This window comes from Hesperophylax consimilis, chromosome 28, assembly GCF_061612785.1.
Source record: "Hesperophylax consimilis isolate HC1 chromosome 28, BYU_Hcon_1.0, whole genome shotgun sequence".
In the NCBI taxonomy this organism is placed as follows: Eukaryota; Metazoa; Arthropoda; class Insecta; order Trichoptera; family Limnephilidae; genus Hesperophylax; species Hesperophylax consimilis.
Genome location: NC_142863.1, coordinates 1677637 through 1702551, shown reverse-complemented (window position 1 = coordinate 1702551; position 24915 = coordinate 1677637). Strand labels below are relative to the sequence as shown.

The 24915-nt window shown below is 34.2% G+C and overlaps 1 protein-coding gene across 1 annotated transcript in view; it reads left to right on the top strand.

Annotated features, from left to right (window-relative positions):
* Window positions 1-515: 515 nt before the first annotated feature.
* The window catches only part of LOC149410006 (ovochymase-like), a 63669-nt gene continuing 39269 nt past the window's right edge, over window positions 516-24915 (top strand). Inside the window, exons 1-5 of the mRNA XM_089648744.1 lie at window positions 516-587; window positions 17042-17069; window positions 21394-21578; window positions 22360-22569; window positions 24026-24184. Coding sequence (XP_089504870.1) covers window positions 536-587; window positions 17042-17069; window positions 21394-21578; window positions 22360-22569; window positions 24026-24184 — 634 coding nt within the window. The 5' untranslated portion in view covers window positions 516-535. The remainder of the gene's footprint in view (window positions 588-17041; window positions 17070-21393; window positions 21579-22359; window positions 22570-24025; window positions 24185-24915) is intronic.

Sequence of the window (24915 nt, the reverse complement as noted above, 5' to 3'; positions counted from 1 at the left end):
GTTGGCTAAAGAAGGGGATAGCGCAACACGGCATAATACCCGAAAAATAAATCACTATAATTGAGCAAAATAGTTTTGACTTACCAAATGTACAACAAATGCATGCCAAAAATATAATATTAAAACTAAACAAAAACACGGAATTATCTACTACACCGCGTATCCATCACACTACATCGTATCAAAATGAAGTAAAAACAAGTTGTAAAACAACATTTGGACAAAGAAAAAAAAACATTTATTTTGCAACAAAACTCCACAACATCCTTCCCCAAGATATAAAACGAATAGAAAAGTGTAGTGAGTACAAGTTAAGAATTGAAATGTGGCTGAAAGAAGTCAATGAGAAAACTCTGAAACCGACATAGAAGACAAATAAAATAGAATTAAATAAATCAAGTCTGATTCGGCACAGAAACCGGGTCTCGCTTGCAGTTGGCTGACTATAACTGGTTATCTCTGACCTTACACGACCTAGGAGATAATAATCCATCGATATTCGATTCAGTTGCATCAAAACAGCTTATGAATCAACATGTTGTTCTTGTGTATAATAATATTATTTACAACCATATTATCTGCTCCGGGTGAGTAGGTTTATAAATTTCTTTCTTTTTAATAAGTCGATACAGGACCTGAATAACGAGGTTTGCTCTAGGCTTACATTTTAATCAATTCCGACGTAACGATAAAAAATATTTATTTAGACCGATCCCTACCGGTGTAAGTTATTTTTACTTAAAATTAATAAAAGCAGTACTTTTGTATTAATATATTTTATGTAAATCGGTTTGTAAATTATATGAAACGTTTTTTAAATATAAACTCAGAATAATTAAAATTAGCAATTATTCATACAAAAAGATAGCAGCCAATAAAAATGTACGGTGAGAAAAATGAAGATAATGTTGGTAGTTCTTATTCGAAGTATGATACAGTTAAATGTGATTAAAGGAGATAGGGTCGCATTAGCTCAGTTGGCAGAGTGGTGCCTCGGCAAGGCAAGGGTCTTGGTTTCGAGTCCTAGATGTGACTGTACCTTTTTATGATTTTTCTGTTTCAAATTTTCGTTTCAGAATCGCTAATATTTTCTTCAATAATTACATATTACACTTTGAGGATTTACGCAATAAATGAATTTAAAACGATGCGAAATTAATGATGTTTGTTGGAGTTGGGTGAAAGTATGCATGTGTAGGAATGAACAGGGTATAGAAGGAGTGAAAAAAGGATATCCAATCACTTACCACTGTATTTCTACGAAGGAGTACACAACACAATCACAATATAGTGAGTTCCAAAACGAAAAATCAAGGTTATTATCACCACAAGAAAAAGAATGAGTACTTAAACGATATTAAGCACTTCCAAGATGGTAAATTTCTTTCTTTTCACTTTTCAAAAAAATTATAGGCACGAAAAACACCAACAGCTTGTTTCCAGTAGTTCAATACTTTTTTTTAAACAAATGCACTTGAATTTTTACTGTGTTCTTGACATTTTTTCTTTGCTTTTTCCAGCGAGGTGATGTTTAGGGATAGGTAGAGATGGATAAATAACATCACGGTAGGAACTAAGCATATTCTCATTTCAAAACTTGTAATGATCTGCCCTTTCTTACTTTTCCTTCTCTTCTTTCTACGATAAATTTTCTTTAAGTCCCATAGGTAACTTTTCCATAAGGCTTTGGTTATGTATATCCGGGGTAGGAATATCCTCCCTGTCGTCTTTACAAGCCTTTGCTCCTCTCTTTATTACACACCCCTTCAAGTGTGTACATCCTAGTTCGTCTACGTGACGGTTCAGTATAAAAAGGCTTCACCGAACGTTGTGTTGGTTTTTTGTTTCTCGGTTTAGAAACCTAGTTATCTATGTATGTGTGGTATCCCTCGGTTCTTTTGAGATAGAGTGAGTTGAATCCATTACCGCTGTGTTTTAAAGCCATTTCATAAACCTCATTCTCTGATTCGCCTGCTCACCGACTAGCTACGTGATTCTACCTGTCATAGGGTAATGTGAGTATAACAAGGTGCTAGATTTTATATGTGTGATAAACATACGATAAATTTATGGTGTTAGTTGTCGGCGCCATCCATGTATATATTTTGGGAGGGGAAGGAGAGGAAAGGAAATGAATTTTTTCACGCTTAGATTGGCTCCTCCTCTTTACCAAACAAAACCGATGGATGATAATTTGAACAAGGCGATCGATATCTGCGTGTCTGGATATCACAAATGGCCGGGTCTCCCCTTGTTCCAAATCGGCAACCGTCACGCCAGAATAAAGAAAACCAGGTCTCCTCACCAATTTCAGAATTGCCCCAACCTCATACACCTCCAGGATAATCTACTTTACTGAGTGTAGAAGGGGAAAACCATGACATCCCTTGTCACGAATCTAGTCGCGAAAATGTGACACGTAAGGTCCTAAGTTACGCGCCACCTCCAGAAAACGTTGTAACTTCCTCGTCGTCGGGAATTTACATCCCTTTCTAGGTCAATAACATATATAACACACGAAGATCTTGTCGACATTTAGCCTGCTTTTATCGATAGGTTGTGTGCCTACCCATTCAGCCAATTATCATGTGAGATATATGTAAGGTTTACTCGAAATGCCAAATTTAGGATGAGGACTGTCTGTATTTTAATATTTGGTTCCAGTAATTATTTTATGAGGTTACTAGCATCCTTGTGTATTAGGTATGGGTAACTTCTACTGAATACCTATCCTCTCAAGTAGGTATAAACGGATAATTGGTTTGATTTTTGCATTTAATTTAAAGAGGCTGCCTACCTCTCGAAAGGTACCTGTTGAGAAAAGTTGTTCGGTTGGTAGTTTTATTTCGGAGATTACCATCTCCCTCTTTTGACTCTAGATTTGTTTTTGTGCATCCCAATTCGTAACTTAGAAAGTCAAACAATAGATGAAAAGTATTGAATTAGAAAGTCAAATAACAGAAGAAAAGTATTAATTTGTTCTGTCTGGTTGCATCCGATCGCTTTCTATTCGGGCGGTCATACGCTAGCAAAACTTCCCCTTTGACTGACTGTACACCGCGCCTCTCGGCCTATATATGAAAAGGTCATTGGCCTGTCTCCCACTCACAGCTGATTGACAATTCGTCTAGCGTATTCCTTTTTATGGGAAGATTATTTGGGTTGCAGGCGTTGCAAACTCGGTTCCTGTATCCGTCCTTTTAAAGGGTCTTCTGGAATTTAATAAATAATATAAAAAAACTCACCCTGTTAGCCACCTCCAAATCCTTGTGTGAAGCTTACCTGGTTACACTATATAGCTAAATCAGTTTAATTTTCGATCTCCTCCCTATCGGCTTCTTTCCTCCTTATAGCGAAATCCTTGCAATTTGTTGAATTTTGATCCCCTCCCTACGCCTTAAAAAGGGTAATTAAATAATTCTCTAATTAAAATTGTACCTCCCTAATCTGTCAGGATTTGAACCCGAGTTTTATGATTTGTTTGATTTTCTGGTTTACGGTCTCCGTGGATAGACCGCCATCTCGTCAACCTTTAATTCTACTCTTATCCAATTAAACACTTCCTGCCTTTAAATACGTTCACTCTGTTTTAAAACGCAATCATCATTATTATTATCGACTAGTCAGTGGTTGAGTGGGCATAGCGCTTGGGTCTCACCCGAGCGTCGCGTGTTCGATTCCTCGGCTGGCTAAGTCCTCCATAACAACACAAGCAACATTTTCGGTTTTCTGTGGTGGTAGTAGGAGATTTTCAAACATTGTTGGGTTATTCGTAACCTGGGGATGTTTGTCTTTCTTTTAAAAAAAAAAAAAAAATTATTTTCATGTTTTTAAGACAAGTAACTTAGTTTGAACTACATATTTACGAAATCACGTTTAATCTAACACACTTTATAACACAATCGCGATTGCACAACACCTTGCGCCCCTAAGGTGGTTTTTTTTTCACAAAACGGCGCTCTACAAATTATCCAATTATTATTATTGTCATTATTATTAATTGTATTCTCACTGAGTCCAACCACTTACACTTCACACAAACACCGGTTCAATAATATTTCACTTTAATTCAAAAACCAACAAAGCTTTCTAACACCATCTGAATTCAATAATTAACTGTAATCTCACACATCACTTCTGCTTTGTATTCATTTCTCGGGGCTGTCAACGTACCCAAGTTCAAAAATCGACTGACTCCTGCGATCCCCTCTTTCTTCCTTCCCGTGGGAACATGTTTACTCCAAGCCCCGCCTGTCAATAAATCTTCTGTTGTTATTCCAATCCAAAAAAATTTTGGAGCACGTTCGTTTCGTTTATTTATTTATGTGAGTATCCAAAACATCACAAACTAAACACCAGACATATTTACAGTAAACCGTTCTGTTTTTCCTATATTCCCAATTACCCCTTGCCCATCGTTGACCTCCCATTAAATATTTTTATAATCTGTCTGTATTTTGTATTTTATGTCATTTTCAATATTCTCCTGATCATACGGAGAAACATATGTATTGCTGATTTATTAAAGATGTCTTCAAATTATATGGGGAAACACGTTAAAAATGGGATGGCAAATCGTTTCCTCAATAACTTTAAGAAAATTCCTAACATATTCCTAGCATATTCCTAGACGCGTTCATGCAACTTAATCATATACAATGACGAATTGCGGAAATAGGAGAGCAACAGCAATCTTGCTTTTGAACAGAATCAATTCGGATACCGACATTTTTAGCATCAATGAAGCTAAATTTATAAGGCAATCTCTGTTATTACCAGTATATTTGATATACCTACTGTTTATATTTATGAAAGAATTTTCTTTAAAACCCATAAACAAAAATTGCATTGTAAAATTTAGTCAAACAAATTTTTACCTTCCTCTTTGCCATCTCCTTCTCCTCCACACTAACACTAGAACCAAAAAATACCTCTAACTCAGTGGGTGCCATTCAACTGGATCCAGATGGTTGGAAGCGGTAGGTACAGATGGACGGCAATCACATTAAAACAGTTTTCTTTCAATTAATATCGTAAAAATATATATTTGCTACTTTCTTGTTATATGAACACAGCATTTTCATTAAAATATTCTTTTTTTTTTTAAATTTTTTTTCGATGAAAATAACTTTTGGAGCCGAGCCGAACCGTTTGGCGCACTTTAAAAGAGAATAAATTAAAAATTACCCGATTGTACTGCTTGTTTCCGGACACCATGTATTTGTGAAATAAGACATAAAACTTACATTTGTAAAATAGGCACGCCGATATTTGAAAAAAAAAAAAATACAGTGTGTGGCAAGCCTACGCACGACGGAAGTGAAACTTTTAGTATTCTTCTCTCTCTCTTTTCATTTAATTCTCTCTTTTTTTATAATATATTAAAAAAAGTTATTTTATAAAAATATTTGCCACGAATGTTTTTCTCATTTCTATCTCGTTACTACTCATTTTTGACACTAAAACTCTGTTCCAAATCGAATAAACCACAGTCAATTACGTATTTAACTCGTATTACACTCACCGCGCAGTACACGAAGCAAGCAGCTGATGCCTGGCGTGGCGTCGTTGGATAGAGAGAGAGGAAAAGAGAGAAGAGAGAGAGAGAACGTTCGTCAGTGGCTCCCTCACCTCAGTAAGCGACTACGGTGAGAGAGCGACAGTGAACGGTGAGCGGTGGTGGGGGTACGGGACCCCCACCACAAATGATCACTGTTTTTCGTGACGGTCATGAGTCGGCTTTACTCCGGTCCTCGAAAATGCATGACGCGCGTGAAGAAGTTTCACTTCAACAAGGCGAGGATCTTTTTTTTTTTTTTTTTTGTATTAGGCAATTCACCCTAAAGAGAGTGCTATGTGCCGTTAAAGTAAAGGGAGATGGTTATAATTTTATGGGAAATCTATACGAGAATAAGAAATCTCAAATATTGAAGTCATTCAAGTCTATGAACTTGTATAGAACTGAGAAAATGCGAGAATTGTTGAGAGAAAGGAAATAAGGAATACTAAGACTACCTCGGTTCGATCCTCAGTCTGGCAAAATCTTTTTTTAATTTTAAATTTTAAAATTACATATTACAAATCACGTCTCTAAATTTAAAAAAAAAATACACAATGAGTAGACAAAGAAAGCCAGCGACATCTAGCGACGCAGAGGAACTTGATGCACCTACAAATAAGACCCAAAATAGCTCCAAACAGAAGACCAAAGACACCCATCAGAGTGCAAGTTCAAGTGACATATACAAATCGAATGAAGACAATATTACCCTTTATGAACGTCTTACAAAACATTTCGATAGTAAAATTACAGAAATTAAAAAAATGTTTACAGATGAAATCAATGATCTAAAGAGAAGCAGTGATTTCATTTGCAATCAGTACGAAGATCTGCTGTCGAAGTTTAAAATAATGGAAGATCTACAAAAGGAATCTAAATTCTTGCGAGAAGAAAATGAAAACAAAAGAATTAGAATCTCTTCTCTGGAATGCCGTGTCGCAAAATTAGAGCAAGAAAAACTCTCTGATAGCTTAGAGATGGCGGGCGTACAGTTGCAGCCGGGTGAACCACCTGTGGAAGCAGTACTTCGGGTAGCCAGTTCCCTGGGATTGCCCCTGCTACAGCAGGACATACGACTGGTGACCAGGACACAGGATCGGCGACAGAATGCCCCGGAAAAACTCCGTGCTTCCTTCCTCAGCCTTAAAACCAGGGACTCTATTTTATCACTGAAAAACAAGGCTAAGACTTTAAATACAAACTCTCCCATTTACATTAGTGAAGTGCTTTCACCGTACTACAAAGAATTATTATGGAAAACCAAACAATCGGCCAAAGAAAAAAATTTCCAATTCGTGTGGTTTAAAACGGGCAAACTGCTAATCAGGAAAGGTCCGGGGGAAAAAATTATGCATATTAAAAATGAAAATGATTTAAAAAAAATGATGTAACTATTGTAGGTCACTCAGACCTCATAATAACATTTTTCTTATTTAACATACCACCATGGCTGATCTACTCACAATGAACTTAAATAGCACACACCAACATCACACAACCAATGATACAAAACTATGTGATTCTATTATTAACACCCCAGGTTCTCTTACAATATTTAACCAAAATATAAGATCCCTGAACAAAAACTATGATGAACTTGACATACTCTTAAGCAACTTTAAAACAGATTTCAAAATTATAATCCTAACAGAATGTTGGATTTCAACAACTTTTACAAAAAAATACAAAAATAATTATACTTCATTTCACACATTAAATAATAAAAATCAAAATGATGGCATTGTTGTATACATAAATGATAGTATTAACGCTTCTGTTTCAGAAATTGACTTAGTAAATTCAAACTGTCTACAAATAATCACCGACTGTAATACATGTATCCTCGCCCTATACAGATCACCATCCATACCCAATATTACACCATTTATAATGGCTCTGGATTCTCACCTAAAAAAATTAACTTCATTCAAAAACATCATCATAGCTGGTGATCTAAACATAAACATACTTCCAAATGGTCACCCTCAAAACATTGAATACCAACTGATGCTCCTGGAACATGGCATTATAAGCACCATTAATACTCCTACCAGGGTAACCAAAGACTCAGAATCATGTATAGACCACATTATGGTTAAATCAAAAAGACCAATAAGTAGTGCAGTATACGAATCAACAATCACAGATCACTACACAACAATGATAGGCCTGACTTCCCCAACTATGAAATCAACTTTCCAAAATAACACTGCAAAAAAAATAATTAACTACGAAAACCTAAAACAATGTTTAGAAATACAGACATGGGAACATCTTACAAAAATTAACTCAACAGAAGAAGCCTGGAATTATTTTTTAACATATCTACAAACTCTCATTATACAAAATACCATAAAAACATCCACATCTATTCCACACCGCAAAGTTAGACTAAAAAAATGGATTACTCAAAGCATCATAAACAGCATTAAAAAAAGGGACAAATTACACAAACAAGTCAAACTGAATCCTTATGATACCTCACTTTATTTCTTCTATAAAAGGTACAGAAATATTTGTTCCCTTACAATACGTAAAGCCAAAGAATTATACTACCGTAACAAACTGATAACAGCTAATTATGACCCTAAAACCGTATGGTCAATATTGAGGGAAAGTACGCATTCACAGAATAACAAAGACGATACCATAAAAAAATTACTAATTGATGATGAAGAACTCCACTTCCACGAGAATTCTACACGTATCCTCAATTTTATAAACAAACACTACACTAATATTGGTGTAAGCCTAGCTGAAAATATAAAAACTACGTTTCCTCTCAGAGATATCCAGGAACCTCAAAACAATACAACAAACATCAGTAATGATAATTACAACAGAGATTTCAAATTACATAACGTTACGCTAGAAGATACTAATAAAATAATTCAATCATTAAAGAATAACACAACTACAGGACCGGATGGTGTTGACTCTAAAACTATCATAACACTAAGTCAACAACTACTAAAACCACTCACATACCTAATTAATCTTAGTCTAAAAGAAGGAATCTTCCCTAGCTTACTAAAAAAAGGTCTTATTATTCCAATTTACAAATTAGGACCAAAAAATAATGTAAACAACTACAGACCCATAACGCTACTAAATACCATTTCGAAAATTCTTGAAAAAACTATTAAAATACAGCTTCAACACTATCTAGAATCAAATCACATACTCTCGATCAACCAACATGGTTTCAGGAAAAACATAAGCACAGAACATGCAATAGCTACTGTAACGGACTTCATTACAAAAAATCTAGACACAAAGAAAAAAGTTGTATCTATTTACTTAGATCTTTGTAAAGCCTTCGACACAATTTCACACGAAAAACTATTCAAAAAGCTAAAAAGCATGGGCATTAATGGAATAGAATTCGATCTAATTAAAAGCTTCATGTCTGACAGAACGCAACAAGTAAAAATTGACAGCAAGACAAGTCATCCACTTTTGATCACGTACGGAGTCCCACAAGGGAGTGTACTCGGCCCTTTATTGTTCCTCATCTACATAAACGAACTATGTGACATAGAAATTGAAGGTAAAATCGTGACCTTCGCTGACGACACAGTACTTCTCTGTCAAGCAGCCACATGGAAAGATGTATTTATAATTGCCGAAAAAAGTCTATCAGTTGTCAAAAAATGGCTAAACTTGAATACTCTTACCGTTAATACAATAAAAACAAAATACATCACACATAGTATTACACAAAGAGGTCAACCTCCACCTAACATAGACCTGTTTCTACATGACTGTGAACAAACTTCACCCAATTGCCAGTGCAAGCGTATAGAAAGGGTAAACCAAACAAAATACCTAGGGGTCATTATTGATTCACACTTACGCTGGACTGACCACATAACTTTCATTACTAATAAACTAAAAAGAGTCATGCACCTAATAAAGTCAATCAAAAACATTTTCCCACATTCAATACTTAGATCTATATATTTCGCACTTTGTCAATCGATTGTTACATATGGCATTCTGGCTTGGGGAAGCGCTACAAACACTGCAATCGACCCAATACAAAAAATTCAAAAGGCAATAATTAAAATCATCTTACAAGTACCATTCTACACAAATTCAAGCGAAATTTTCAAAACATTAGACGTCATGTCAATAAGACAACTTTATGCCAAATCTGCACTACTAAATTTCCTACAACAGAAACTACACATTCCAATGCCAACTCAAACAACAATAAAAACAAGGTCGACAACAAACAATACCCTGAACATACCGATAACATACACCACACACGGACAAAGACACTTCCAGTATTACGCTACAAAACTTTTTAATTGTATGCCCACCACTCTGAAACTACTACTAATGGGAAATACATACACAAACATTCACAAAAAACTTATCACAGCCTGGATCAAAAAACAAGATATCCATTTTATACAAAACATTATAACACCAAACCAAACATAATCATTGATGAATTTGTATTTATCTATGTATGCATGTGTTTACTATATGTGTGTATGCATGCATATATATTTATGTATGTATACATGGGTGTATATATATATGTGCGTATAAATATATTTTTTTTCCTTTTTTCTTTAAATAACAATGTACAATAACCATTTAAAAAAAATAATAATTTAAAATCTCAACTTACACTTATATAAGAAAATTTAACCAATACACATAAATACATGTACCATTAAATCAAAACCACGCAAACACCTCAGCACAGGTTCTCCTAGTGAGGTGTTCACGAAACATATAACATTACCCACCACAGTGTCACCTACTCAAACCTACCTCACACCCAGCATAAAACACCAAATTAACAACAGTTCTAAATTTATGTATTATATACAAATGTAAATATTTGGTAGACACTGTAATGTATGTATAGAAATAAAATAAATAAATAAATAAATAAGAGGAGATTGGTGGGTGATTTTTATTAGTAAACGATAAATGCCTTTGAAAGATGAATGATTTTTACAATTAAAGAAAACATGATCAAGAGTCTCATTTTCCATGCCGCACTGGCAGAGTGGACTATCTAGGACCCGGATTTTAAACAAATGGGATGCAATGGAGCAATGACCAATTCTCATTCTCGAGATACAGGATATAAATCTTTTGGATTTTTTCTTGCCGTGGAACCAAGGTTTACTTGGAATATGATTTTGTATTCCAGCATAAAAAGCACCAGTTCGGGTTTTCGTATTAGTCCAATTTTCTTCCCAGGAGCAAATCATGTTGGATTTAAGAATTGAGATGACGTCAAAGATAGGAATTCTAAAATCTAAAGGATGAGAGCCAGAAATTGTTCCAAGTTTAGCTAGAGAATCGGCTTTCTCGTTACCCTCAATTCCCAAATGGCCAGGGACCCAAACCAATATTGTCTCGAAATTTAATTCATTTAAAGAATTTTAATTCGTTTCTGATATTATAAATAATATAGTCTTCTAGTTTATGGATATTTGAGGAAATTTTCAACACTGCACTTAGTGAGTCAGTGCACAGTAAGGCTCGTCGAATATTGAAAAGCTGGATTTGACTCAAAGCTTGTTCAATTGCGAAGCATTCTGCAGTAAATATAGAAATTTATTTAGGCAATTTATAAGACAAATCTAAATCGAATTCGGGAATGTGTACCGCAGCTCCACAATCTATGTTATCAGACTTAGAACCATCTGTGTAAATGAGTGAAAATTCTGGAAACTTAGAAGATATAATGTTCTTAAATTTTTCCTCAACATTTTGATTAGATGAGGTTAAAATATCAGTTCGGAAGTCTGAAGTTATAACTTTGGGGATATAATTGATAGAATCAAATGGGATGGTGAAAATAGGAAGGATAGGATCTTTTTGTAGATTTTGGAGGGAAGAAGACAGAGATTTGAATGAAAGAAAACTTTTTAGAAGGAGAGGAAGTCAATTTTTATCTGTCGATCTTTTTTCGTTATTTAAGTTATTGAACAAATAATCAAGGCTTTGTTCTAAAGGGTGACGCGATACAGAAAAGGATTATAAAATATATTTATCAGCTAGGAATTGTCTCCTCAAAATTAAGGGGGGATCAACACATTCTACCTGGAGAGAATTAATTGGAGAAGATTTCATCGCTCCAATAATTATTCTGAGCGCTTTGGACTGAATTCTTTCAAGTTTTTTGTCCAAATATTTAGGAAGAGGATCGAAAAGAAATGTTCCATAATCTAAATGGCTTCGCACTAGAGCACCATACATTAATTTGAGAGTAGTAGGATGAGATCCCCACCATACTCTGGAAACAGCTCGCATAATATTTAGCCCCTTTTCACACTTAGCCGAAATGTTCTGAATATGCGGGAGCCAGGAAAGTTTATGATCCAAAAGTAGTCCAAGAAATTTAATTTGCTTAACGATTTGAAGAGGGACATTATCAAAGCAGACAGAAAAGGGGGATATTTTTCTTTTGCGCGTAAAAGCCACTACTTTGGTTTTAGACGTAGCTAAATTCATCCCATTAGACAACAACCAAACTTAAATATTATGTAAAGCCAAATTCAATTCCTTCGCAGCGCGCGATAGATTTTTGTGTGATAAATATATAAGGAAATCATCAGAAAAATAAAGTCGCTTGATAGATGAAGGAATTACACTGTCTAAATCACTTATATATATTAAATAATAATGGACTGATTACGGACCCCTGAGGTAATCCCTTCCATAGTTTGCGATATATCGTTTTTGAGGAAAAGTGGATCTGTCTGTTAGTAAATTAATAATAAATTGAACTAATTTTAAGGGAATTTTTATTTTAATTAATTTTTCTTTCAGAGTGTTAATTAATACATCGTCGTAAGCTGACAAAAGATCAAGAAATGTGGCCAGAGTGCAAGAATTAAGGGACTGAGATATACGGATGTCTGTTGTTAACACACTTAAATTATCTATGGTTGATTTCTTTTTCCGGAAGCCATATTGATAAGGAGAGATAATTCTGTGATTTTCAACAAACCATTTCAATTTGTTCTTTATCAAGTGTTCTGCTACTTTCATTAAACATGACGAAAGAGCAATAGGACGATAGGATGAGATTTCAGATGGATTTTTGCCTGGTTTTAAAATCGGAAGGATTTTTTGAACTTTCCAGACTTCCGGTATAAATCCTGTTTCGAACATGTAATTAATTAGGGACAAAAAATATTCAACCGACATATCTGAAAATGCTTTAATGAAACAATATAAGATTCCATCAGGGCCAGGAGAAGAGTCTGGAAGGGAATTGATTACTCGATTTAATTCACTTACTGAGAAAGGAGAGTCCAGCCAGCTAGAGTGAGATGTATAAGAAATAAAGGAAGGCATTTCCTCACATCTGGCAACTGACGGAGGAGCTATCTTATCAGCAAAACCTATAATAATTTCTTCTGGAATATGTTTGGAATGCTGGGGAGTATATGACGAACCGAATTTTTTTAAATTGGACCATACGGATGACTGGGGAGATTCAGGAGACAAGCGTTCACAGAATTTTCGCCATCCAGACCGCTTTTTGTTTTTCAAAACGCGTTTCGCTTCTGCCTGGGTGCGTTTCACAGAAAGGTAATTTTCTAAAGACATACATTTACGGAAAATGGAAATTGCTTCTCTTCTGGATTTAATGACACTAGTGCATTCTTCATCCCACCATGGGGTGGAATGTTTAATCTTACTGTTAACATTACGTTTTTTAAGTGTTTTTTCTGCAGCTTTTATTATCATGTTAGGAAATAATTCACATTGTAAACTAGTGTTGACAAGGGAAGACTTAGATGCTTGAACAATGGAGTCTAATTCTGAAGAAAAATTTCTCCAATTCGCGTCTTTCGTTTTAAATTTAAAACTATTGTTTATCGAAAAGGAATGCGTGGAAGATAGATGGTGGAAGGAAATTATTATAAGAAAATGGTCACTGGAAAGGGGATCTTTAAGAATGTTCCAAGAACATATGGGAATCACCGAAGATGAGCAAAGAGATAAATCGACTGCACTTTTCCGATGTTGAGGGGCAGTGAAACGAGTTGGAGATCCGTCATTTAGAATACATAAATTATAGGTATCCATAAATTCTAATAGATTATGGCCAGAACGGTTTGTTAACTCACTGCCCCAAGAAGGAGAATGAGCATTGAAGTCCCCAAGTATCATATACGGAGGACGAATCTGGGATATAAATGTTGACCATTCGTTTTCAACAAAAATTGTAGAGGGAGGGATATATATTGATAGTAATGTAATATCAGATACAACAGCTGCTACTATTTGAAAATTATTGGATAGAGTGTGGAAAATAATTTGTTTAAAAGGGATAGAATTATGTATAATAAGAGCAGTGCCACCTTTGCCATCCAGTATATCATGTCTTAGACAATGATATCCAGGAATCTTAAATTGGTATGAGGGTTTTAACCACGTTTCGGAGATGGTAGCAACTGAAATATTATGTTCATCAAGTAACTGTACAAGATCAATTTTGTTGGCGAATAGACTTCTACTATTCCATTGAAGTATTTTGCTCAGTTGTGGATACATCGGGAAGGCTAGAGAGTAAAGATTTCATATAATCGGCAGCGTTGGACGGTACTTTATTGTTATTTGAAAGGATCGTAATTAATAGGGTAATTAAAGTTTGAATAAAAGAAGAATTTTCAATCATGACTTTAGGTAAGATATCGGAAGTGGAACAGTTTTTTAAGGCAGTCCCATTGGGAGCCTGGGATTTATTATTCCCATTCGGGTTAAGTAAAAGATCATTATGTAGTTTTTTATCGAAAGAAGGAATAAATTTTGGATTAGATTTTACCGGTTTGAAAATTGTTTCTTTGTGGGAAGATGATAGAGGGGATTTAAGGGAAGAAAAATGAAAGAGAGAAGCGTTAGATGTTATCTCTGCAAAAGATTTTTTTGTAGGAGGGAATAATTTAGAAGCCTGAAAGTAGGAAATGTTGTCTGCAGCCATTGACTGTTTGATATTTCTCTGTCTAGATAACTCTGGACAGGCCACACTAACAGCAGTATGGTTGCCCTTACAATTAATACAAATAGGGTTATTCGTTGTATTTTGACACTGTTCAAAAGGATGATCCTCTCCGCAATGGAAGCAACGAGGAGGAGAACGACAAATAGGTTTTGAATGGCCAAAACGGCAACAGTTGAAACATTGGATCGTCGGGAATCTGTACACTTCAACGGGAAGAGCGTTATAATAAATAAATACACGGGATGGTAATGTTTGACCTTCAAAAGTAATAACAACGGATTGGGAAGGTTTCCATATAGTGGTGCCGGTGGAAGTATCCTTGAAATTCAAACGACGTGCTTTTAAAACTTTTGGAGTTAATTGAGAGTCATTAAGAGCGTCTACTATTTCTGTTTCTGATAGATCGGTTGGGATACCTCTTACTCTGCCCATTCTGGTTAAATTGAAAGTAGGTATGAAAGATTTAAATTTATTATTTGAAAGAGAACCTATTTTTTTAACAAAATCATTAGCTAATGTGGCAGATTTAAATTCTATGGATAGTTTGTATCGACTTTCCGGTTTTATTGATCCATTTATAATACCGAGGTTATTGAGTTTTGAGCTAAAAATAAATTTACCAAAATCCAAGGGATGAATTATTTTTCCCTGTTCAGTCCTGTGGACATTAACAATAAATGGAGCTGAAGATGAAATAGAATACAAAAGCTCAGTGGCTTTTGCTTCTGTAGGAATGGTATCATTATAACTTCCATGAGAGATTGGGGCTTCGTTTGTTTGTGAAAGAGATTTAATTTTAGGAGGTACATTAAGGCAAAGCGGAGGTCGTCTTTTTCGGGAAGGAATGGTTACAGAGGTTTGGGAGTCATCAGAATCGTAGACGTCTGCAATATTAGAAATGGACTCAGGGTCTGGAGGTCGATTTTCATCCTCCTCCATCTCAACAAATTAAAAAAAATATATATATATTATTTTAGAAATAATAAATAATAGAAATAATACACGCAACTGCGTCGCAAACCAATAACAGAAACAAAATAATGAATACGAAAAGGTAACAATAAATAAATCTTATCTGTACGCCGCGCCGCCGTCAGTAAGCCGTTAAACACAGAGCACTGGTAAACACGACTGCACACTACCGAGGTTCGGTGACTACTCGCGAGGATCTTAATATTATGTTATAGTTCCTATTACGTATCGACTAGGAACACAAGACAAAATGTAACATTCTTCTGCAATACATACACAACCAACTATCAGACACACTCACTAACCAATAGGATGCATGATCTGGCCAACAAGCTTAGAGGTACTATTGATATATTTACTGACACCGTTTTTAAAATTAATGGTAAGCTATACCAGCACTTTGATGAATCCTATAAATTATAGTAGCGTTGGTAATGTAGTTTTAGTGATTTGTCTTATATGTACCATGTTTTACTAGGTTCCATGATAACTCAACACAGTGACAATTCAACACACTTTTAAAAAGTGATATAAAGTTATTAAAAATGATGATTTTATTTTACCTAACCTACTAAACCCAGTTAATAAAGTTTTTGTTTCATCACTTTCCATGAATTTATACAACCTTTTAAAGATGTGATGATTTATCCGGTCACCGTTTTACTAATATCTATCCATATATAAAATAATGTTGTAGATGTTCGTTTGTTCAAAATCTTAAATCTTTGAAAGTTTTTCACCGATTGCTTTGAAATTTTGACACAACGAACGTAGCACTCGAATACGCTTGTGTTTTTATATACCTATATTATTAAGATATCACCTGTGACAGGTGAAAATATGTTTTTTTGAAAAACTGCGGCATCTGTTAGACGTAAAACCAACACACGCTATTGTTTCTCTATCGGCACATACAGACTGAGACAGAGAGATACAAAGCAACGCGTTGCGGGATATAGCTAGTAGCAAATAAATTATAGATTATTATTATGTTATATCATTAATATAAGACGGAATGCAATAACAGAAAAAAGACGCAATCATATTCAAGAATGTTATTTATTATCTACTATGTTTTTTTTTTATTAAATTTAATTAAAACTCTTATTATAACTGCATCGTATATATTACCCAGTATATCAGCGATGGTCGCTTTTTGGCCGGAAGGGCAATTCGTCGTCATACCAACATGGCTAATCTTGTGCTCAAATTGTAGCAAATTAATTAATTAGTAATTATATAAAGTTCTGAACAATTATTACGACAGAAGTTTTGAAATATGTGGAAAAAGTTTGCTGTTTTTGGCCCGGGTCGAAAACTTGGTGTTGACATCACTGTGGCGATTCCATGATAATATATATATCACTTTTTGTAAGTGGGTTGAATTGTCATTTTGATGACATACCAGATCACCCACTGCGGCATCCTGACGATTAGTGTAGTAATAATTGGCAGTAAGTGCAAAGTTTTACTCAAAGTCACATAAAAAAACTACTGGTATGTTTTCTTTGTTTCAGGGAAATCAGCGACTATCTCCTATTCGAGGTAAGCCCTAAAGTAACTTTTAATTGAAATACATTTTATGAGTACGATAATGAAACATACTACTTTTATTGCATTAATTCTTCCTGTCCTGTTTTTACTCGAACGTTTTGCATTTCGCCTGAATTTTGTTTCCCTTGTAATTTTCGCCTTGAAATTTTGTTTCCCTTGAAATTTTCGCCCTGTAATTTTGTTTCCCTTGTAATTTTCGCTTTGTAATTATGTTTCCCTTGTAATATTCGCCTTGTAATTTTGTTTCCCTTGTAATTTTGTTTATGTGTAGATAGGAGGAAGACCCAAAACGCATAAAGCATGCCAAGTTACGGAGGCAAATGAAATTTATAAAAATCCCAATAATATTAATAAAGACGATGGTGCTAAGCTCAGTAGCTCTCGGTTTCTCATAATACACCATTTTAATTTATAATAATAAGAATAATTGGATGATTTGTATAGCGCTGTTTTTGTGCAAAATCACCTCAAAGGTGCTGATACTGTAATACAAGCTCTTTTTTATGTTATTGAAACAAACAGTACATGATTTACAGATATAAAACAATATACAGGAATAAGTTACTTCATGTTGGGTACCTATGATATGTTTCCTTGTAATGTCAGCTAAGTGGTATTTTTATTCCTTAATTACCAGGTGACGTGTGTAGTATATAGGTGTGCGTAATGTATGTGGGAGTGTTTGTGTGTATGTGTGTCTGTATGTATGCGCATTGAATAGTTTAAATTATTGACATGATGCCACGTTTGAATTTGGGCAGTGAATCCGAAAAAATGTCAATGTTAGAGTTAAGACAAATATTATTTAGAGTATGATGAGCTCTGTTTATTGTCGAATTAGATCCTGCATTTGTTTTATAATTAAGCGTGTGGAATAGTATGTCGTGTGCATCTCAAAGGTATGTTAAAGTTAATAAGGGACAGAAGTTCGGTACAGTCAATGTCATTGTTTAAAATTCTGTGTATAAATATAGAGTCAGCTACTGTGCGTCTTCGCTGCAAAGTTTCAAATGTACACTCAAAGTTATTGTTGAATTTGTAGGTAATATATTTTATAAATTTGTTTTGGATACGTTCTATACTATCTATGTAAAATTTATATTGTGGATTCCAAATAGGCGATGCATATTCCAGTGTAATTCTGACTAATGCGAAATATAACATTACAATTGTACGCGGATTAATATTTTACTTACACGTAGCTCTTAGAGGTTTGGAGCTCGCAACATGGTATCATACATATTATGATGGGTTCAACTGCGCGGATTATAGTTACATGAAGGCTATAGTAACATACCTCAGTAATATTAATAACTAAGCTACGCATAATAATATTCTTCTGCATTGAATTTGTATATAACTAGAAGCAAACTTTTATTTCTTGATAACTGTTGTACTAAACTATTATTTATTTATTTATTTATCTTAAGTTAGCTCACATCTTCGTGTGTGCTAATAGTTTTATAAACATATAAACATGTACATTATGTATATCAAAAGTTTGGAAAAGTCCGTATGGGCGTAAAATATATATAAATAAATAAATAAACGCACACTTCACTGCACTTTTCATTTAGGAACGAATTTTTTATTTATTAACTTTCAAAAATACAGTTTTTACTATTAAGTCCCGTTAAACTGATTGACATCAGTTTGTCAACGGGTTCTTTTGACAATTACTTTTCAATATGAGTACATAAAATATAGACATAATTACATTAGTACAAAAAAATTCTTTCACATAACAATTTTTTGACATACATTTCTTTCTGTGAGTCAATTCACAGCTTTTTATTGAGTTTGGTCACATGTTGTAAATTATTGAAACGAGGTATTCTAGAGTTTTTTGACCGTATTTATTCAGGTATCTGGGAACTACAAGTCCATCGTTTGCAATTAGTCTTGTATTATGAACATGTCACTATTTTATTATTTATTTATTTGAGGAACATAAATAGTCTTAGTAATACAATATACATAAGAGGATAACAAAAAACAGACCAATTATTAATGTTCACAGATAGATATTCAGAAACATAAAACTAACTTATAAACTAGAATATTTAATAAAAATAGAAAAAAAAACAGAATAAAGCAGCAAATAAGAAAAAAAAAAAAAGTGGGTGTGTCAAGCCTACGCAAGACAGAAGTGAAACTTCTAGTTTCAGCTGATGCTTGGCGTGGCGCAGTTCGCTGGTGTCTGAGAGAGAGGAAAGAAGAGAAGAGAGAGAACGTTCGTGAGCGGCTCCCCCACCTCAACAAGGTTTCACTTCAAAAATGCCACAGCCGAGAATCGAACCTCGCTTAACTGATTGAAAGCCAACCACGCTGAGCACCAACTGTAAGCAAAGCCGCATAAATTGATTATATTATGTAGGTTCTGAAAATATGAGAGCTTGTTATGTTTTATAATGTTACCTACATCACACCCAAAATATAATATATTTTTAAAAATAATGTACAATGTACAGAAATAGAATCCCACACAAGATCGCGTAGTGCGCTCTAGCGAACGGATATTTTATCAGAGGGAGATAGTTTTAATTTTTTTTTCTGTAAATTATTACATATTATCAAAATAAATAAATTAATTAAATAAATGTAATACAATTATCATAATATACGGATTAGATAATAATTTTAATCCAACACAATAACGCAAAGCGCGCTCTAGCGGAGTAATGTTTTATCACAGTGAGATAAGTGTTTTTATTATTTTGCAATATTATTTTCTTTTAAAAAATGTTCTGACCTACTAAAAAATAAGATATTGAATGAAAAAGGCGTTAAAAACAAAAAAATAATGTGCGATGGCCGAGAATCGAACTCGGATCAACTGCTTGGAAGTCAACTATGCTGACCATTACACCACCAACGCCAGTTGTCGAGATGAGCTAAGAAGCATTTATATGTTACTTCAAAACTTTGACTAGATCAAATGAACTTTAATCGGTGGTGGGGGTACCCGCATTTTCGTTTCGGTCATGAGTCGGTTTTACTCCGGTCCTAGAAATTGCATGACGCGCGTAAAGAAGTTTCACTTCAATAATAATACGAATGTAAATTCAACAAACGATAAACCTATAATATGCCTACCATAAACAGCAATAAATAAAAGTTATTATAACTATACTTAAATAGACTTGGGTTGGAACGGGAAAGGGGAGGAGAGGGATAAGGAAAAGTTGCCACGCAAGTAATATTAAAATATTAGGTACAATCAATTTAACATTGGTTAATATGAGTTAGAATGTGATACATTGAGATTCTGTAGTGATAGTAACTAGCAGTGAATATGTCAGCACGAGTGTCTATATTTGCAAATTTATTATTATAGTAGTTACATGTCCTTTGCATAAATTCATTTTGATTGGAATTGGTATTGCGTCTATCAATGTACAAAAGGGTATTTTGTCTGCTGTATCGAATTGGCGCATGGAAATTTATTTTGTTCAGCAACTCCGGGCAGTCAACTTTAGAGTTAATAATTTTATAAAAGAGTATCTGATCAGCGACAATCCTCCTGTTGAGTAGTTTCGTGATTCGAAAATGTTTCTCGATTTCGTCGTAAGAGTTGTATATGTTAAATGATTTAAAATTGAGGAATTTGAGAAATCGTTCCTGAACTCTTTCTAACCTGTTAACATAAACAATATAGCGCGGGTTCCAAACCGGTGAACAGTACTCCAGGTGAGGACGAACATGTGAATTGTAGCGAGTCAGATATGTAATAATATATATAATGTTCAGATTCAGATGTATGCTGCCACATTATAGACCGAACAGATAATAAATTTACAGATTTGTATAGTAATGACTTTGGTACGTCATGTCTTTGTTCGTATTTAGTTTTATTTAATAATAATTTTACCGGAGAATATTGTATAATTTTGGACTGAAAGAAGATTTGTTTTTGTTGAATGTCCCCATGAAGTTATTCCATACCGTTGGTTATATAAGGAGGTAGCGCAACATGTCATAATACCCCAAAAATAAACATGTATTTGTATGTGTGTAATTTGTTTCCGATTCAGAAAATCTGTTGCATCTTTAATATTCAAGCAACAAAAATATCCCAGCTGTTGATGTGACTTTGTGATTTTTTATCAGATTGATATGATTTTGAATTCACGTGAGTGATCGCTACGATCAACAAGTCGATAGGTAATCAATTAAAAAATACGAATTAAATATAATTTAATTGGGAATAAATGTCTATGGCAGGAAGTAAGTAATGGTTCTCCAGCAAAAATCCTCATATTTTCGTACTAATGTTTGTAATGTAACTTGTAAGTGGTATGCAATGTGTTTCCAGTTGCATACTGCCCCCCTTCCCAGCAAATGGAAGTTACAGTCTTCTGGGGAAGAATCCAGTCCCAGGAGACGAGGTGAGCAAGCCTGCCGTGCTCCAGTACTCCTGCAGTCCTGACTTCATCCTCAGCTACGAGCTCTCCGTTTGCCAAGGAAATAATGTCTGGACACCTATACCGACGTGCACAAGTAAGGAGACAGGACTATCTATCTATATATGAATGAATGGTTCTTTGTTTGTTCCGTACGCGTTCCTATACTATTCGCCCGATTTCACTAAAAATAACAAAGTTTGTTCTTATTAGTGCCAGGAGTGTTTAGGGAGTTGGTTTGAATGGTAGAAGAAATCGGGGACGATCGAGAAAGACTTAACACATTATATCTATATTATGTCAATATAATATTTATGTAAAGCGTATTGAAGCCATCTAAAAAAATATTGTCAATCATTTAAATTTTAAGATGAATATTGGTAACAACGACATTAACAGCTCGATGGAGTATGAGAATATAAGAGACTCTGCAGATATAATAAATCTCCATGAAATTATCAATGACCTTATTGATTGTTTACCCCTTTTGTCTGAGATTACTTTTAGAGTTCCAAGCTTTAGAACTTGAGACAAATTACTTTTTCATCTTCAAAAATGTTCTACTAATCTCAGACTTAAGAATAAGATTTTTAATGATATTGACATATTTTCGAGTAGTTTAGAAACATTTAAAAAATATGCCTTAGCTATTATTAAATAATTATTAATAACATACTGCAAGTTATCATGTTGTTGATAAGAACCCTGTCCAGTTGGAAGTGATTCATTTTAAAAACATTTGTTCAGTTTTATTGTAGGTTGTTAATATGTATACATACATATATTAGTGATTATTATTGGTGTTATCAGTGAGAATAAAATTGATATATTGAGATTTATTTTTGATCTTATATCCTATGTTATGTGTTATTTTACAGCACCATGCAAATTGTTTGCCTCGTACACAGTGGACTACACATGTTACAGTTCCACAAACCTGGTCATTTCGTGCCAGCCCTACATGCCGCACAGGTCGTCGGTCCTCTTCGAGTGTAAAACTGGTCACACCCTCTCCAAGACACAGACCTTGGATGAGATGAGATGTAACCATGGATCCTGGAGCGTACCATTACCTGAATGCGAAACAGGTGAAAATGTTAACTAAATAATCATAGCAAAAATAATATAACGCTAGAAGAGCCTTCTATACAATTTTTGATGGAAACAAATGGAACACTGACATGGTACTTTTGGTTCTAGATCATTTAGTATGCGGTCTGTCACTCTTACGCCCGTTGTTCCCAATCCTGCTGATCAACTGTTGAGCCGAAATTTTGTCTCAACATTCCTTAAATGCGCAATTACGCTCTTCCCAATACAACTCTTCTATCGAGCTAGAGGAACCATACAGCTGGATTAACCTCTGGCTCAGTAATAGGGTTAGTTATAAAAAGTGACAACAGAGTGAAAAATGACAGCGAAAAGACGAACGTTATTTTATTTTTATTTTTAATCAAATTAATATGGACAGTGAAGATGAAGATATCTAGGATAATATTTAAAATAGAAATTGTAGAATGGGCGAACGTAATGGACGATAATATCGAGTTACACAGGCTGCGACGGCCAAACATTGAATGACAACGATTTTATTAACCGTTTTCGATTGTCAAAAATGCCATTTCGAGTGCCGGATGATGTTGTAAACTCCACAATATTAATTTTCCCATTCTGCGTGAAGTTCTTGCTACTTTATGGTTTTTATTTTATCTAAGTTGCTTAGTTTCATGTCGAAGACTGAAATAACTAAATTGTCCAAAGAAGCGAAGCTAGCAGTCCACAATAGAGTGCTGGAACCTACCCGGATGCATGGCAGTGAGGCATTGATCAGGCAGAGGAAGGATGAAAGTATATGCTGTGGAAATGAGATCTTTGGGACGTGCGAGAAATGATAGAGATTCGCAAATGATGCAAGGCTGTTGTGAGCGTAATGATTAAGATTAAGATAAAAATAATTGACTGATATAAAAAAGAAATCGGCAGAAATAGAACAAGACACAGAAAAAAAAATATAACTGTCACAACTATAATTTTGAAATATGAAAGTTACAAATATGACGTTTAATAACTAGATCCCAATGATCAAGTGTTTAAGACGTTGTCCCGGTAAGACGTGTTTATCCGAGACACTATCTAGGTTACAGAGTAATTAATTAGAAACTTGTTTTCATTTAAAAAGGTAGCTGCCAAAAATATGAGTAAAATTGTTAATTCTGAATTTGAAATATGAAAACTAGTTCCCAATGGTCGAGTGATTAAGATGCTGCTGTCCCGGTAAGACAAGAAATCCTGGGTTCGATTCCTAGTTGTGACCGTTATCTTATGATTTTCTTTGTCTTGTTCTGTTTAATTTTTTGTTTAGATTTATTAGTATTATCTTCTTCCTCAATTATTTGTTCGTCTATTTGGTAAGACTCTGCATTTTCTCATTGACCGGGCTCCGATTACACGGCACTCTTCGGCTCTCTCAAAATCATAAGTCAGCTGTAATTATGTAAAATGTAATTAGTTTAGTGATTAAGTGAATAATTTTCTATGTTAAAGACTGTGGGCTCGAGATTGCTGACGGTTCTACCTTCATCATCAACGCACCCGTTGCAAAAATGGACACCTTGCCTTGGCACGTGGCAGTATATGAAAAAAAACCAAAAATTTCATTTATATGCGGCGGAACCATTCTCAGTGCCAAACTGGTTATCAGTGGTAAGACAGACAAACTTTATTTTAAAAAATATATACGTAACTAACTGTGAATACAGGTGTAACAACAAGCTCGGAGAAGACTTACAGATAAAAAATTTTCGAAGAAAATTTCTTCTGAAAGCTTATCACTTTGTGATGTCATTATTTATTACATTAAAACACAAATAACTTTTTTTTTTTTTTTTTATAATATTTAATTTTTATTTCATATTAAATTTACAATTACATGTTATTACATTACATTAAGATTATTTTCTTTTTATTACAGTACATCGTGATACACCTTTTTTTAGAGCAAATGCTCGTGTTAAAAAGGCGGAGAAACGCGTGTAAATAGTAATTTAACATATTTTTTCAGAGAGTGTAATGATAATGAAAAGAATTTTTATTTTTTAATATAACAAAATAAAAATTTTATATGTAACAAAATTTTATCAAATAGAAAAGAGAAAAGGATGTAAAAGAAAGAAAGAGATAAGAATAAGAAATAAGAGAAAAGGATTTCAATATAATAATAATTGAGAGATTATATTGTCTTTTTAAGTATAAACGATTTTAATATGCTATTGATATAGTGCTTTTATTGAGCTTTTGAATTTTTTATAATTCATTTCCAATCTTAAGTTAAGAGGTAATTGGTTAAACCATTTGACACCAAAATATTTATAAAATTGTTGGGCTGTGGTGGTGTTACAGCGCGGGATAGTTATAGAGCCAAGAATACTTTGTCT